The sequence below is a fragment of the Orcinus orca genome, chromosome 5 (assembly GCF_937001465.1).
Source record: "Orcinus orca chromosome 5, mOrcOrc1.1, whole genome shotgun sequence".
In the NCBI taxonomy this organism is placed as follows: Eukaryota; Metazoa; Chordata; class Mammalia; order Artiodactyla; family Delphinidae; genus Orcinus; species Orcinus orca.
The window spans coordinates 73,906,236-73,921,262 of record NC_064563.1 but is presented as its reverse complement, the minus strand read 5'-3'; the positions used below and the strand labels follow the sequence as shown (position 1 = coordinate 73,921,262).

General features: G+C 44.5%; 1 protein-coding gene across 3 annotated transcripts in view; it reads left to right on the top strand.

The window, feature by feature from the left end:
* The first annotated feature begins 4,731 nt into the window (after positions 1-4,731).
* Positions 4,732-15,027, top strand: part of MB21D2 (Mab-21 domain containing 2) — a 105,167-nt gene continuing 94,871 nt past the window's right edge. Inside the window, exon 1 of one of the 3 annotated variants that reach the window (XM_004278760.4) lies at positions 4,732-5,502. In XM_004278760.4, the coding sequence (XP_004278808.1) occupies positions 5,292-5,502 (211 nt within the window). In that variant the 5' untranslated portion in view covers positions 4,732-5,291. Of the gene's footprint in view, positions 5,503-5,528; positions 5,884-15,027 lie in introns of those variants that run through there. The other 2 variants (XM_033403717.2, XM_033403716.2) reach the window with 2 other exon arrangements.

Sequence of the window (15,027 nt, the reverse complement as noted above, 5' to 3'; positions counted from 1 at the left end):
GATAAGTGCTTTGAAGCGGAAAGTGTTCCATCATTGGAAGGAAGACAATTGTTAATAATTGTTATCAGATATTGTTATCTCCCATCCTAGAGTCCATTTTCTTCTTTCCACAGGTACAGATTTGGCTTCCTGGGGCACAGCAGGAGCAGAGAATAAAAGGACAGATTTGGGTGATTTATAGGCAGTTTCTGCACAGCTAGACCACCTAGGTCCCCAGGGGCTATTAGGGCACAGGGTTCAAGGAGAGGGTGAAACGAGCCCCCGTGAACCATGTGAGTGTCAGAGGGGTGGGGCTTCACTCTGGGGTCACCTTGTTAGAACTGAATAGACTAAGTCATGACTTATCCACCCTGCTCTGGGGACCTCACTAACAATTCACTGGCCTAATCTCACAAGAGGTAAAATTAGCAGCTTACCCCAGATGGGGTCATGTGCACCTGAAGGACTTCGTGAGATACCCAGGAAATTCAGCTCTAGTCTGGATTACTACCTATTAGTGGCAAAAAGCTGTAGCTAAGTAATTCCAAATGTCAGCAATTCCTGATATATTGAAATTTAAACTTTCAAGATCAATAAGTCTGTTTTGCCCAAGGACCACTCTCCTCTTGTTTTTATTACGATTCTGGTCCAATTTCCTAGCATTTTCCACAACCCCTCTGGTGGCCTGGAAACATAAGAAATACTTACTAAATTTGAATTTAGTATGAGAAATAGAACAGCATTTCCTCTACTATATAGGCAGGCCTCTCCTTTGCTGTGTCCAGTTCTCCTATCTCAAAGTGAAGGCGGTGGATGGAATTTATCCCCCAAGTCCCTTCTGCTGTCAACATTCCACATGTCTGTGGTGTTTGCCTCTCTTTTTCCTGCCTACATTTTCAAATCATAAGAAGCTCGGGCTACCTCCCCTGGTTAGACTTCTATTGAAAATGGAACTGCCCAAGAAGGCCAGATCTTGTAGCCTGGGCTGCTCTCAGACCAGAGAATCTTTGTTTAAAATTATATTTTGTTAATCCATCATGTGGGTGTGGAGCTTACTATTTTTAATGCATGGGCTTCACAGCCCAGTTATTCATGGCTGAGAGTTTGCCACAGAACTTGAGAGCCATATTTAAAAACAAACAGCCTCAGAGAAGCAGGCAGAAGGCTTCTCTCACAAGCTCATACAATTTGGGTGTGGGAAAGTAAGGGGCCAAGTTCTGCCTCTAAGTGGGACAGCAGTTTGGAAAGGCAGTGAGTTTCTTTGGTCTGTTGGATGCCACACAAGCAAGTAAAGGAACGACCTACCTTAGTGCTTATTTAGATGGTACACTCCATTGACCTTTCCTGAGTCATCTGTCAAAACTAGAAACCTGCACTTTTATTACAAGTCCGAGACACTCTTTAGTATCTTCTAATAATTTCTTTCTCTTTCTCTTCACCTTCCTCTCCATTTCCCTTCTTTCTCTTAGGCCATATAACATACACAGGGAAAAATAAAAGGCACACAAATAGAAACATTTCATTAAACTTAAGCAGAAATACCTACATTTATAAGAACTCAAGTGATTGTTGGGAAACCATAGATAGCTTGCATTGAGATATTTAATTGTAGCAAAAATCAACTAAATGTTGACTTCCTGGACTTTGAGAGATGGTATTAATTTGTTCATTCATTCATTCATTCAAACACATTAATTAAGGTCATAAGATGAGCCAGGAAATGTATTAAATGTGGTGTTTACAAAGGTGAAGAGACAGCACTTCCCCTTGAGGAGTTCACAGTCTACTAGGTTAAAAAGTCTCCCAAAAGGGGACTCTCACTATGAGAACCGTCCTGTGACTGGTCATTGGCCCTGTTACTACATTAATTTGGAAGGATGTTAGACGGAAGCTGGCCATGTAAAGTGGTCTGGACCTTCTGAGAGCTTTCATTCTGCTATACAGCCTAATGAAGGGAGGCTACCCAGTCAGTGATGGGTTTTTCTTACAGCTTAAGTAATTCCAATTTGGCGGATGAACCAATCTTTGGCAAAAACAAGATACTTCAAAAGAGATCTTTTCTTTTGGTTCTGTGGATTGTGAAGAACATCCAAATCTTTTAAAACTAATTATTTTAAATTAGAAGAGTAATACAAGCACATGTAAAGAATTGTAGAAAGGGAGTAATACAAAATAACCAGTCACTCATAGGTAATCACTGTTGAAAGTTTCTCTCTTTAACTCTTATCGTAGTTACCATTACAATTTCTGCCTATTGATTTATCAACTTTGGGTAACATCTATTGACTCCTCACTATGGGATATGAAGTATTAAGTGCAATTGTAATATCATTCACAACCCATCTTCCACAACATTCTCAGTTTTTGTTAGCGATATTTAATTATTACAAAGAATATCTTTGTAATTTTAATACCTCTACTTCTTGATTTATTGGAATTAGACTTCTATTTATTTCCTGCTATGTCTGGTTTTCCTGTTTTGTTTTATGATTATGATGTTTTTGGTATTTAGTTTGTAATTTGATTTAAAAAAATTTAAAACCAAAAAAAAAAAATCTCCCAAAAGACCAATTCAGGAAATTACGGTCTGATCCTCTTTCCCTATTTTGACAATTGGACAAGGGATATTTATATCATCTTATCAGAGTTGTATAAGAGCATATAAAAGGTATTTAGTTTACTATTCAGGACATTCTCCAAATACATAGACTCACTGAAGGTCAGTGATTCATAGAATTCGGATCTGGCTGATGGAAAGTAAACAGAAAATGTAGAAGAACAGAGAGACCATTTGTTGACTCCCTCATTCAAAACATCCAAAACCCAGGGCTGAGGCCCTATAAGGCACAATTCCTGCTAACTGTTTGTTTTATCTGTATGAATACAAGTGTCACAAGGGAGGGGCATTGTCTCATTCACACTTTTGGAAATTAACAAAGAAAAAGTGTCTTGACTTTTTTGCCTGAATTCTTTCAAACTGTATTAGGTTGGAGGTTGTTGCTTGCATGGGTGAACTAGAATCATTCTGATCCATGAAATGACTGTGCCGCAGCCAGCTGTCTCACAGATGCCTACCATTGATCAAGAGAGAAGCACTGACAGATGGGAGTGGATGGATTTGTGTTGGAGTTCCGACCGCTTGCATAGCTTATCCCACTGCCCAGTTAATGATAATACCCTCTCAGATGAGAAGTCAGGGCAGCATAGCAGACCTGCAAAAGCCAGAGTTTTAAGTAGCTCCCTCATCAGTGCACCAGCGTTCATGTGGATATGTATCCTTCCTCTTTAATATTGAGTAGGTAAGAAAGCTTGTTTCGAAGAGAAGGAAACCAAAAGCAAAAGAAATTAACTGGTTATGCCAAAGTTCTTCACTCATCACTTGGTTCAATAAACATTGAGGACCTTCCTGCAGCGACAAATCTGAAGATGAGTAAGGTGTAGTTCTTATCCTAGGGAAGCTCATAGTTTGAAACTTGCATTAACAATGATAAAGTAGGGTCAAAATTCATCAGAGGCATATGGAAGTTTCTGAAAGGGTGCAGTGGAGGTTCTAAGGAGGAAAATGTTGCCATCAGCTTGGGGGAGGAGGGTCTTAGGGAAGGCTTTCGAAAAATGCATGTTATGGAATTGGCTTTGGTACAAAGTTGGGAAGGGAGTAAAGAGGAGAAAAATCCAGGAGGATGTCAATACCCAGATCTGTGTTTTGTAAAAATCACCATGGCAACAATGTGGATCGGTTGGAAAGAGGAAAGAGTTAAGTTTATAACAACAATAGTAGCAGCTAACATTTAATTAAATGTTTATTATGTCAGGCATTGCACTTAGTGGTTGACCCACTTTATTTAATGTAATCCTTGAAACAACATATGAGACAGGAATTATCATCTCCATTTTATAGGGAAAGGCACGACAGAGCCTGGACGAACAAAAGAGTTTGTATTATTGGCCATGAGAACCCAGGTAAGAAAAAGCTTTTATCTTATATCAGGGACTGTGGGATAGAGATGAGTTGGATTTTGGAGAATTAGGGAGGAAGATAACCTTTTTTTCTAAGAACAAATAGGTCTCCTTAGTGTCTGAGTCAAAAACCTCATAACCACTGAAAACACGTCTGAGATCCTATTCTGTCTAAAGGACCATGACTTAGTAAAATCTGCCTTGTCAAGTGAGTATGACTCCATCTCAGGAACCATGTCCTTTGGCTTATCCCTGTCCACTGAGATTCTGGCACTCTGCCTGGCAAATAGTGGACGCTCGAATTGTATTTGCTGTATGAGAGAATTTTCACCTGTCATTCAACATTCATTGGAACCTGGGGCAATTCATTGTTCTTCCCCCTCCCCCACACCTACCCTTGAGTTTTCCTATCTTTATATCGGAGGGGGCTGAACCGCATTAAGTCATTGTATGTTAAGTTTAATAGGCTGTTATCCAGGAAAAATTAATTACCTCGGGCAAAGGTTGGGATACTTTAGTGGCTAATGGGCGTGTCTATACGGGACGGGGTGGGCACTGTCTTTTTTTTTTTTGATACGCTTAATCATATCATATTTGGCAATCTGTGCAGAAATGGCAGAAGATTGGTTTATACTCCTTAAGGCAGGTTCCTTCACCACCTAAAGTCTTTGGAGTTCTAGAGACGGAAACGCTCCCATAGGGATGCCCTCGCCCAGGACACCGCCCTTAAAATCAGACAGAGGAAGGCTCCCTTCATGAACGCGCTTGGCAAGCCCTGCCCCCAAAAGGGGTGGAGGTAGAGAAAGAATAGGTCTACACCTCTCTCGTCTGCCCGAGTACAGATTGGCAAGTGGCATAGGCGCGCAGACCTCTGTCATTTATTTATTTTTCTTTCCACTGGGTGCGCTGTCCCTTTAAATGGGGGACGCTGGTGCTGGCTCCGTAACACCGGAGCCGGCAGCTTGTTGATTTCAGAGCTGGTGAATTTCACATTGTTTCCACTTCACTTTCCTCGCCCGGGGGAGGCTCGGGTTGGCTCTACAACCGCTACCGCAGTTGCCAGCTAGGTCCAGGGGAGGGCAGAGACCTGCAGCATCTGGGCGGGCGTGGGGCCGCAGGGAAGGGTGTCGGGGCCACACACGCACTCTCGCTGCAGTCCAGATCCTTCTGAAGCCCGGACGCCCGGAGCGCACCGAGCCGGAACCGCCCGCCTAGACGCCCGCCCGCCAGCCCGCCCACGGGCCGGGGTCACAGCCAGGGAGCCGGCGAGGGGAGGAGACCCAGGGGGGCTGGGTGGGGGGGCGGGGGTGGGTGCTGCCGCCGCCGCCGCGGAGCTGCTACTCGGCGCGTTTTGTATGAAGATGGCGGCTCCCACCGCCAGCAAGGCAGCCTCCCTGGGCTGTAACAACAAGCCTGCGTTCCCGGAGCTGGATTTCAGGTCGGGAGCTCGGGTGGAGGAATTGAACAAACTCATCCAAGAATTCACGAAGCACGACCAGCGGGAATATGACGACCAGAGAGCACTGGAGATTCACACAGCCAAGGATTTCATCTTTTCCATGCTGGGTAAGGAGGAAAAAGAGGGAGGGATGTGTGTGTGTGTGTGTGTGTGTGTGTTTGTGAGTGTGTGTGTGTGAGAGATGGGAAGCGGGGTAAAGAACCCATTCCCCCTTCTCGCGCGCTCTTTCCTTCTTGATTTTCTTCCCGGAGCCGCCGGGTGCCTGGGGTATAACCCATCTCTGTTCCGCCTCTTCCCTTCTTTCTCCGCGGCAACCTGAGCTGCTTTCCCTCCCCTCCCTACCATACTTTGTGCCGGGTCCCTTTTCCACCCCAGTTCGCTGGCTCTTTTGTTAATTTCTCACCGACGGGGGCCTGGAAGGCAGGTGAAGTGTTCGTGGTGAAACGTCTCACTGTTTGGGGGAAGCCCCTGGAAGCCGCGCGGTCCAGGTGAGGACCGGCTGCGGCTTTCAATTAAGGGATTTGTCTCCAAAGACAAGGACCTGCTCCTTCCCAACGCCGAGTCTCGGGTCCTCTCCAGAGCTCGGGGCGCGGAGACAGCCTGGGGCTCTGGCTCGGCGCCGGAGCGACAAGTTGCTCTCTAGTCTCGCTTGCGGCGCGGCGCTGTCAAGCCGGGCCCCCGGTGGCCAAACTTGTTGGGTGTTCCCTGGTAACCCGCTCAAGTAGGCTGGGCGCAGGGAATTCCTGCAACTTTGATTTGCAAGTAGATTTCCCCTTGAAGCGGTCGGAAGCATTTCCGGTGCTTCTCCGGGCTTCTTGCTGAGCTCGGAATTCCTAATTCCCAGCTCGAAAACGACCACGCTCAGATCTCTGACCCCGAGGAGCGCCAGCCCCTTCCTCTTTGTGTGCTGTCTATGCACCGGCCGAGAGAGGTGTCCTGGGTTTCGAACCCCGGCGACGTCCGGGTTTAGAATAATGCCGCCCCTCCTACCCCCCAGCCTGGCACCTACAGTTCCTTACACAACTGAATGTTGTGTAAAGGAAAATAATTGAGTCAGGCCGGGGAGACCGAACCCCTCCCCAAGTGTCCTGTCGTTCGGATTAGTGCTGTGAGTGTCCGCTGCTGGGGGCCTCTAGCGTAGCTTGCGGCTCCACCAGTGCAACTCTACCTGAATGCAGTACGTGGCCTGGCGGTGAACTCTCCGCAGAACTGGGACTCCAGTGTAGCGCTGCCCCACCGCGTGTCTCTGTGCGCTCGACAAATACATTCGTAGGCAATTTTCCAGGTAGTGGGAAATTTAATTGAAATAGGTCTTGGACCACAGAGGAAGACTGAGCTTTTGCCTTCCTCCTGCCGTCTACTTGGATTTCAGCCGGCTGTCTGCTGTCCTTGCTGGTTCTATCATCGGGTATTTTCTCTCGGTTTGCTTCCTCCCCACAGCCCAGGTTGGGGGTAATACAAATTGTACGTGTGCCGGCGGTGGGTAGTAACGCTTTGGGAAGTTCGATGAAGCATGTTAAAACTTGGGGCTGGATTTTACTTTTTGCTCCACACTTCCCAAGTGTATCCAAGGTTGTGTATGGGGTTGAAAAGCTCTCCATTGAGAGATTCGACCCTTCAACTAATATTGAATTAAATGTGGTGTGTGTGTGTGTGTGCGCGCGCGCGCGCGTGCGTGTTTAAATAACTCCCTAACCTTGCGGTGGGAAGCTTACAAGCTTACAAAGCTTTCAGATCTGAAAACCAGCACAGTGATTGTCAGAAGGGTGGGGATACACAGAGAAGGCTCAGGGCAAGTTATTTAAGTTGCTTAATCATGTCCTTTCTCTTTGACGTATATAGTGGAAGCCTGCCATTGTGTTGTTATAGCGCCGGCCTCAATTCCAATGTCTCCTGTCCTAGGTCGTTCACTAGGAAAAGGTGCTCGGTCACCATCAGTCAGGATAGTCATGGAAAAGAAAATGGGAGGCTGTGGGGAGGGGTAAGTTTAAGTGCCCAGCTCATGAGGAAATCCTGTGCTAACCCCATGGCTGATAACGCTGATTTCTCAAAGCCTTTACGAAGGGTGAATTACTGCGGGTGCTTAATTTATTTTGTGTTTAATGTCATGAGTGGCATGGTGTTGACAGGTAAACGAAATTCCCTTTTATTCATTTTTACCCAGTTGATCTTGCGAGAGAAGTCTTTCTTGCCCCCTGGGAATTTGATATTTCCACCTGCGGGCGAGAAAATTCAGGAGAATGTTGTTTAAGCCTCTTGCCCCTCTGGACACTAGCAGGCAGATGGCGAAATGAGCTTGCCTGTGTGTGGTGCTGCATTCATTTGTGAGTTGCTTGCTTTCCTTTAATGAGGTGCTGGCTGCTCTAGACAAGTGAAGGTTTGGCGACAGCAAGGGTCCCCGTGTGGATTTACTTTTCCTAAAGGGGATTTTCGCTTGGCTTGAAAAAACAAAATCTCTTTTTGTGCACTTTGTTTCACTTGCCGCAGTCCACAGTCTTTCATGAATATGCGAATGATGTGTCTTAATGACCCTCAGCTTGTTAAGGTGTTAACAGGGGTGGCACCAGGCCATTATTTCTGGGAGCTTCTGGGGGGTGGGTGTGAGTCCTCCTGGCTTTGTTCTGCTTCTGTATGAGCGGCACCTGAGGATTGTCGACAGCCTGAAAACATTATCCCCTCACACAGAACGAAATGGCAGAGGAGTTTGGTGCAAACCTCTTTAATGGAGCTGTGGATAACGCTACCTCTGTTTTTAGGCAGCTGGCAGAGGCAGCCACTTTCTGTATGAGATTGTTAGCCTGGACTAAAGCCCCCGCCCGCCAGCTTCCCAGATCCTTTTTGTTTTATCGAGATCGGAGGCAACTTTACTACGCAGAAGGGCGAAGTTGTGGTAGGCTGTTGTCATAAACGGTAACCCGTCAGCACCGGGAAACTCCACTGTCCTATCAAAACAGGGGTCTGCCTAGTCTGTGGAGTTGATCTGAGCCTGCTGCTGGTCACCCAGCTGTCCACGGTCTGTCCTGGCCTTCTCTGCTTGTCCGGAGATTCTGATTCCTTTGGAGGCAGGTATTTGCGGGAGTCATCTAGACTCACTATTTATTTCTCTACACCTTGGTCTTTTAGGAGAATGATTGCTGTTATTATCTAGTTAATATGTGAGAGCCCAGATTGTGGGAGAGGCTGGCAGTGCATAATAAACACCATTTATCAGAATTCAGGGAAATTGCCAGAGTTCATTAATATTTTAATAATATTTGGTATTTGCATAATGTCTCTGCCAGCTCTTTTGTTATCTTCATTCCCTGGTGAGGTCGAATGAAGACTGGTTGTGTCCCCATTGAACAGATGCAGAACAGGGGTTATGAAGAAGCTAGAAGAGCCAGGAAGAAATAAGAAGTCACTTCCCCTTCAGTCCAAATGGTTGGTACCATGGTGTGGTCATTAGAGTAGTTGTCACTTACTGACTGCCTTCTCTGTGCCAGGAACTGCACACAACCTTAGGAGTGGTATTGCTTTCCCATTACACAGACGAGGATATTGAAATTTACTAGGGTTAAGAATCATCCAGGGTCCCATGGCTAATAAATGGAAGAGATGTTGCTAAAACTCTCTTGGCCCGATTCTAAGTCTTCTTCTGTCAAGAACTGAGGTATTAAATCCAGAGGAGGGGCTTTGTTTAAAAAAAAAAAAATTGTCTCGTTTCAGAATTTGTTTCTGCTTTCAGCTGTATTAGGGTAATCCAATCAGCATTAGACACGAGTTCTGGAGCAGTCTGAGTTGGAGTATTTTATTCCGTAGAAAGATCATTCGTTTGAATTTCAGGATGAGAAACTGATGGTCATTAGAATAAAATGTTAAAATCTATAGTTCCTGTCTCAGTCTGCCTCTTGCTGGCTAGGTGGTCTTAGGTTTTTCATCCATTAAACACAGATAATAGTATTTTCATCTATTAAACATGGAATAATAGTAATGCACTGTTTCAGAATTATGTGTGTGAATATGAAGTTATTTTGTAAACTGACAAGGAATGTGTATATGATTTTATTATTTATTTAAAGAAATGGGCATTGTTAGAAAATCTAGTGAACTTACACTGGAACTATTTCTGCAGCTTCCTATCAGAAAGACTCTAGAGAATGATTAGAGGTGACCTAGGAGAATATAGGCTCTGGCTGGAGAGGGCATGATTAATTCCAAGCCACATTGCCATTTGTTAAGTTGATACTGTATGCTGGCCCTTGTGCTAGCTACTTTGCATAAATATATTCATGTAATTTTCTTCCAGAAACTTTTTAAGGATACATACCATCATGCCTGTTTTAGAGGTGCAGTAGGTGGTGTTAATCCCCCTTTAAAGATGAAACACTGAGGCTCAAAGAGGTCAAGTACTTATGCCAAGATCATACAGAGTTTGAGTTTGAACCCAAGTATTCCTGACTCGAAAGCTCATGTTCCTTCCACTGTGTGGGCAATCAGTTTCTATCACTCTTGGGCCAGACAACCAAAAAGGCCCCACCCCGTGGGGAATGCTATACTCAGTACCCTGCTTAGCCTGCACGAGCAGAGATGGTCTCTTTTGGTCTGTCTTTCTTACTTTCGTGCGTTCAACAAATATTTACTGAATGTTATACTGTTTGCCAAGCAGTATGCAGGGTCCTAAGGATAAAATAATGAGCAGAAACTTTAATTCATATGAGCCTGTGGAGACCCCCTCCCTCTTCTGCTTTGCCCATCAACTTTAAGAGAATAGTTTGCTGACTCTTGTCTCCTTTCAGGCCCATGGTTGTGGTGTTTCTGAGTGCTGTCGGAAACTACCATATTTTTTAGGTACTTTCTATATCTACAGACTAGGCCATTTTGAAGCCCTGTCTTTCGAGTGTTTGAATGTCACTTTTCCTTAACGAATTCATCCAGCAATCTTTACTGAGGGAATTTATTGTGAATCTTTGCTTTGTGGGCCTCCAAGTCTTGGTACGTTCCTTAGTGTTCTGGTCACTAATGTGCTGTGGTATCTGTATAATGGACATCATCTTTGAAGTCTGTTCCAGCTCTGAAAACATTATGCATCTGGGGCAGGGAAGTCCCTCTGAACATTTATTTTTGCTTCTGGTTTGAGTTGGTTTCAATTCTCCCTCCGTGGTTCTGGGCGTTTGCTGCCCTTCATGACGGAAGAGCCCTGGAACCATTGATGATCCCTGGTCTTGCTATGATGCCTTGTTGGGCCACCCATTGGATAATGCATTGCTTGTGATTAGACTGGGTCCCTTTTGTATTCACAGAAACAGTGGAGTCTCTCATGTCAAACTAGGAATTTGTCCTTGAATGTTAGCTCTTTAGATTCTCCTGGAGCTTTTTAACAATTTGGAACCTCTGGTCCTGTTTTAGACCTATTGAATCCGAATCCCTAGAGATCCCCAAACTGGCTGCTCAGCACGCTGACATTGTGTCCCGTGTTAGGCGTGATGTTGTTCGTTCCCTGTCCAGTAGAGCTGCTTGTGCACACAATGAGCTGATCCCAGTTGACTTTTGAGACTAGAACTGGGCTGCTGCGTCTAATGAGCAGATATGTCCGCTGGCTTCTGGTAAAGCTGGAGTCCTTCCCCCTGGGACAGAGACAGGGAGGCATAGTGATTGAGATGATTATTAGAATGTTTCCTCTGTGTCAGAGGTTGTAATAGGGTTTCCCATCATTGGATCTTTTCCCAAGGACACCATAACCCTTTGAAGTAAAGAAGAATGGAGAACTCTAGGATTAGAAAAATTCAGGAATTTGTCCAAGTTTACTAGCAAGTAAGTGGTATAGCTGGGACTTAACCAAGGTCAGGCTGATGGAAAACCCTTGCTTTCAACAGTGATACTATTCTGCCTTCTAGAGGGGCAGGAGAACTGGATTCTAGCCCCAACTCCTCCAGTTAACTTGCTCTGTGATTTTGGGCAAGTCACTTAACAGACTCTTGAGTCTCAGAGTCTGAATATGTAAGTTGGGGCAAATAATTATACCTACCTCCTGTGTTCAGATGCATTCAGTTCTGAAGATGAAGGTACAAAAGAAGGACATTTCTGAGTTCTAGTAAAGCTCTGTTTTGTACTGTGTGGAATGTGTGTTACCCTAAGTCACCTAACCTTTTTTGGGCCTTTTTTTGGCCCACTTTCCAATTGTAGAAAATACAAAGAAGAAAGTAAAATCACCTCCAAATTCTAATTACTGTTAATACTTGATGTACATTTTTTCTGGACGTCTATGTTTATAAAACACGCTTACGGGCTTCCCTGATGGCGCAGTGGTTGAGAGTCCACCTGCCGATGCAGGGGACACGGGTTCGTGCCCCGGTCCGGAAAGATCCCACATGCCGCGGAGGGCCTGGGCCCGTGAGCCATGGCCGCTGAGCCTGTGCGTCCGGAGCCTGTGCTCCGCAACGGGAGAGGCCACAACAGTGAGAGGCCTGCGTACAGCAAAAAAAAAAACAACAAAAAACCACGCTTACACCCACTCATACTTACATGCTTGCAGTTTTACATACATAATCCTGTTGGATATGTGGGGGTTTTTTTAGTAAATTTATCAATGTGCTGTCATCTACTGCACTTTTGGAAAGGAGCTATAACCTGTGTTAAGATGTTTTCTTGCTTCTTTCATTCATCTTTTATTTCAAAAGAAGATACTGTTCTGGAACTTAGAGCACATTCTGTGGTTTAATGGTTGGGGAATGAAGAACCTTCTTCTTGGTGACTTCTGAGGGTTTGGCCATCTCCTTTCAATGCCATCTCCTATTTGTGTCTTTGCATGTTCTACATGGTCTCATAACATTACCCGAATTTCTCACTTTCTTCTTTTGCTTGGGCTGTTCTCTCTATCAGGATTTCTTAACCTGGGTCCATGGAAACAAAAACTTGGAATCTGTGAACTTGATTGGGGAAAAATTACCTCTTTATTTTTATTGACCGCTAACTGCAATATTGCATTTCCTTTCTTTATAAAAGTAGGTAACAAACCACAGTAGTATTAGCAGTACCTCTGTTTTTTGCTTTTGTTGCCAATAGAAATCACAGATATTTTCACTTCACATTACAGATATTACAGACATCTCAAAAAGCCATTCACTGCTGCTTTGAAATTATGGTAGATGTTAGACTTGCTGCTAGATTTTATTGAATGCATTAATAAAAAATCACATATGGTACTCTATCACAAATTTGTTTTTTAACTGCATTTTGTGTTTTAATACCAATTTTCTTTGAAGTCCTGTGTAATTTTATCATTCATTTAAATATACTTGTTTTTTTTGCAGGGGTCGCCAGGCTTTTCCAGCCTGTCAAGACATCTGTGTCACAGAAGCAGTTAAGAGTCTCAGCATTCTGACATCTCATCTCTGCTTTGTTTTCTTCTCCCGGCTCAAATGCCACTTGACTCATGAAGCTTTCCTATATCTCTCCAAGGAGAAAAATTTCCCTTCCCTCTGTGTTCTCCTAACACCTGGTCCGCTTTCATAGCCCTTACCACATGTTCCCCACGCTGTAGGCTAAATAATCCCTGCTCATTTACCTTTGCAGCGCCCAGTGGGCTTACGTAAACAGTAGGTGCCAACGGAGTGTTACGTGACTTCATGCATTTTAAAAGAGGCTTTCTGTGCACAGCTTCTGATTTCAGGCTCTATTTAAGGCATGAGCGCTTTCTGACATTGTCTCTTTATGGTTGCTCCCCTCATTAAGCCATATTCCGTCATCGTCTCTGGAGTCAAGAAAATCTTGATCTGATCTCCTCATGTGGTAGGGGAGTTCTTTCCTAGATTCCAATAATAACATCCTCGAGACTTATCATAGGGCAGTTTAAGAAATGTCCCAATTAATTTGCCGTAGCTTGTTGACCAAGAGTGGCAAACCGTGACTTGTGGGAAATCCCCCTTTCTTGAAGACCCTGACTTTTCTTCCCTGGGCATCCAGGGTACTTGCGAACCTCCTGCACTCCCACACCTGGGGCTTTAAAGGATGCATAGAAAGCATAAGTCACCTTTCTCATGAAGGTGTTCCTTGTGCTTACCAGTCAACCTCCAGGTGTTTGGATGCCTATTCTGGCATCCTAATTGCAGCAATTATTTATGATTATAAGCTAATTTGCCATCAATACTTTATCTTTGTGCAGTGCTTTATAGATTCAGTACATATTAGCATCTGATACGGTGTGGTATTATTCTTTGGACCAGCCTTTGAGAAAGGACCTAGTAACCCCCATTTACAGATGGGAATACTGAGACTCTGGGAGGTGATACGACTTAGTTGGAGGTTATAGAGTAGGTTGTAGAACAGGACTCAACCCAGATCTCCGGTGTCTTCTGCTCCAGCATATAGCCTGCAAAGAGCTTATGGCTTTTCTACCCAGATATCTTTCATGGTTGCTGGGGTGAGTCTGTGTTCCCAGACCAGGCAAGGGTAGCAGCTTTCATACCTCTCTGGCTTTTCTACTCTCTACTGGGCCAAGGGTACACAGTGGGTAAGGCTGGCTGAGGGCGGCATGGCTCAGTACATACCCTGTAGGCACGCATTCTCCATGTCTGTTTGTTAGCCTCGCGTATCTGAGGGCCTGTGACAGCATTCACAATGGACTTGGGTGACTACTTGCCAGCTGAGCGATCTCTTTAAGGACAGTTCATAATTATGCCATTATGTGAGGCCCTGTCTCCAGGAAACAGCTATCTGTTTTTCGTCCACTTAAGTGCCTTTTCATGAATTCCCTCTGCACAAGATAAAGAGACAGATTACTAGGGACAGTGCTGCTATGAATAAAGCTGGCACGGGGAGCTGTTGTTCAGTTTGTTTATTTTTTATATTTTTTTTCCCTCAACACAGGAAGACTTGATTAATACTTGTGAGTTAAGTCAGTAGTGGGAGTTGGTGTAAGGCTTGTTGAGGTTTTTGTTTCTTCTAATGAGTATTTGAATATTTACAGTGTGCATAGAATTGAGTATTCATTCATTAATTCATAAAATTCATTCAACATATGTTGGAGTGCCTACCATGAACTAGTGTAATTACTGTGGTGAAGATCCTGTATTGTAAGAGTACAGAGTGGTGAGTTAGAGAAGCAAGGTCACTACCTCATTAAGACTTATGTTCTCTGGGGAATTCAACAAGATTTAAGCACATGAGTAAATAGGGATGTGCGCTTAAAAAAAAAAAAAAAGCACAGACCCTTATGATGGAAGGTTGGGTAGGATGGAGTGAAGAGTGATAGAGAAGGCCTCTCTGAAGCAGAGACATTTGAACTGGAAAGATAAGAAGGACCTGGCCACCTGAAGACTGATGGAAGTGTATTCAAGTAGGTAGAACATCATGTGCAAAGGCCCTGGGGTGGGTCCATTTGAAAGCAGCTTTCAAGGCTGCTTTAAATTATAGCAAGTCTGATTTGGTCTCTACGAGGAGGAATGGTCTATGTTTGGATTAGGCCCACAGTGGAAGGAATGGGCTGCCTGCCTTGGAATATAGCGAGTTTCCTGCAGGTGGAGGTTTTCCAAGTGGGGCCACCCTTTGGCTAGGCTCTTGTTGATAGCATTCAGGGACTGGAGGAGAGGGAGACAGTGTAGAAAGGTTGGGTTACAGATCCTCAAAAGGCCCTTTGTAGCCATGTAATTCTCTGA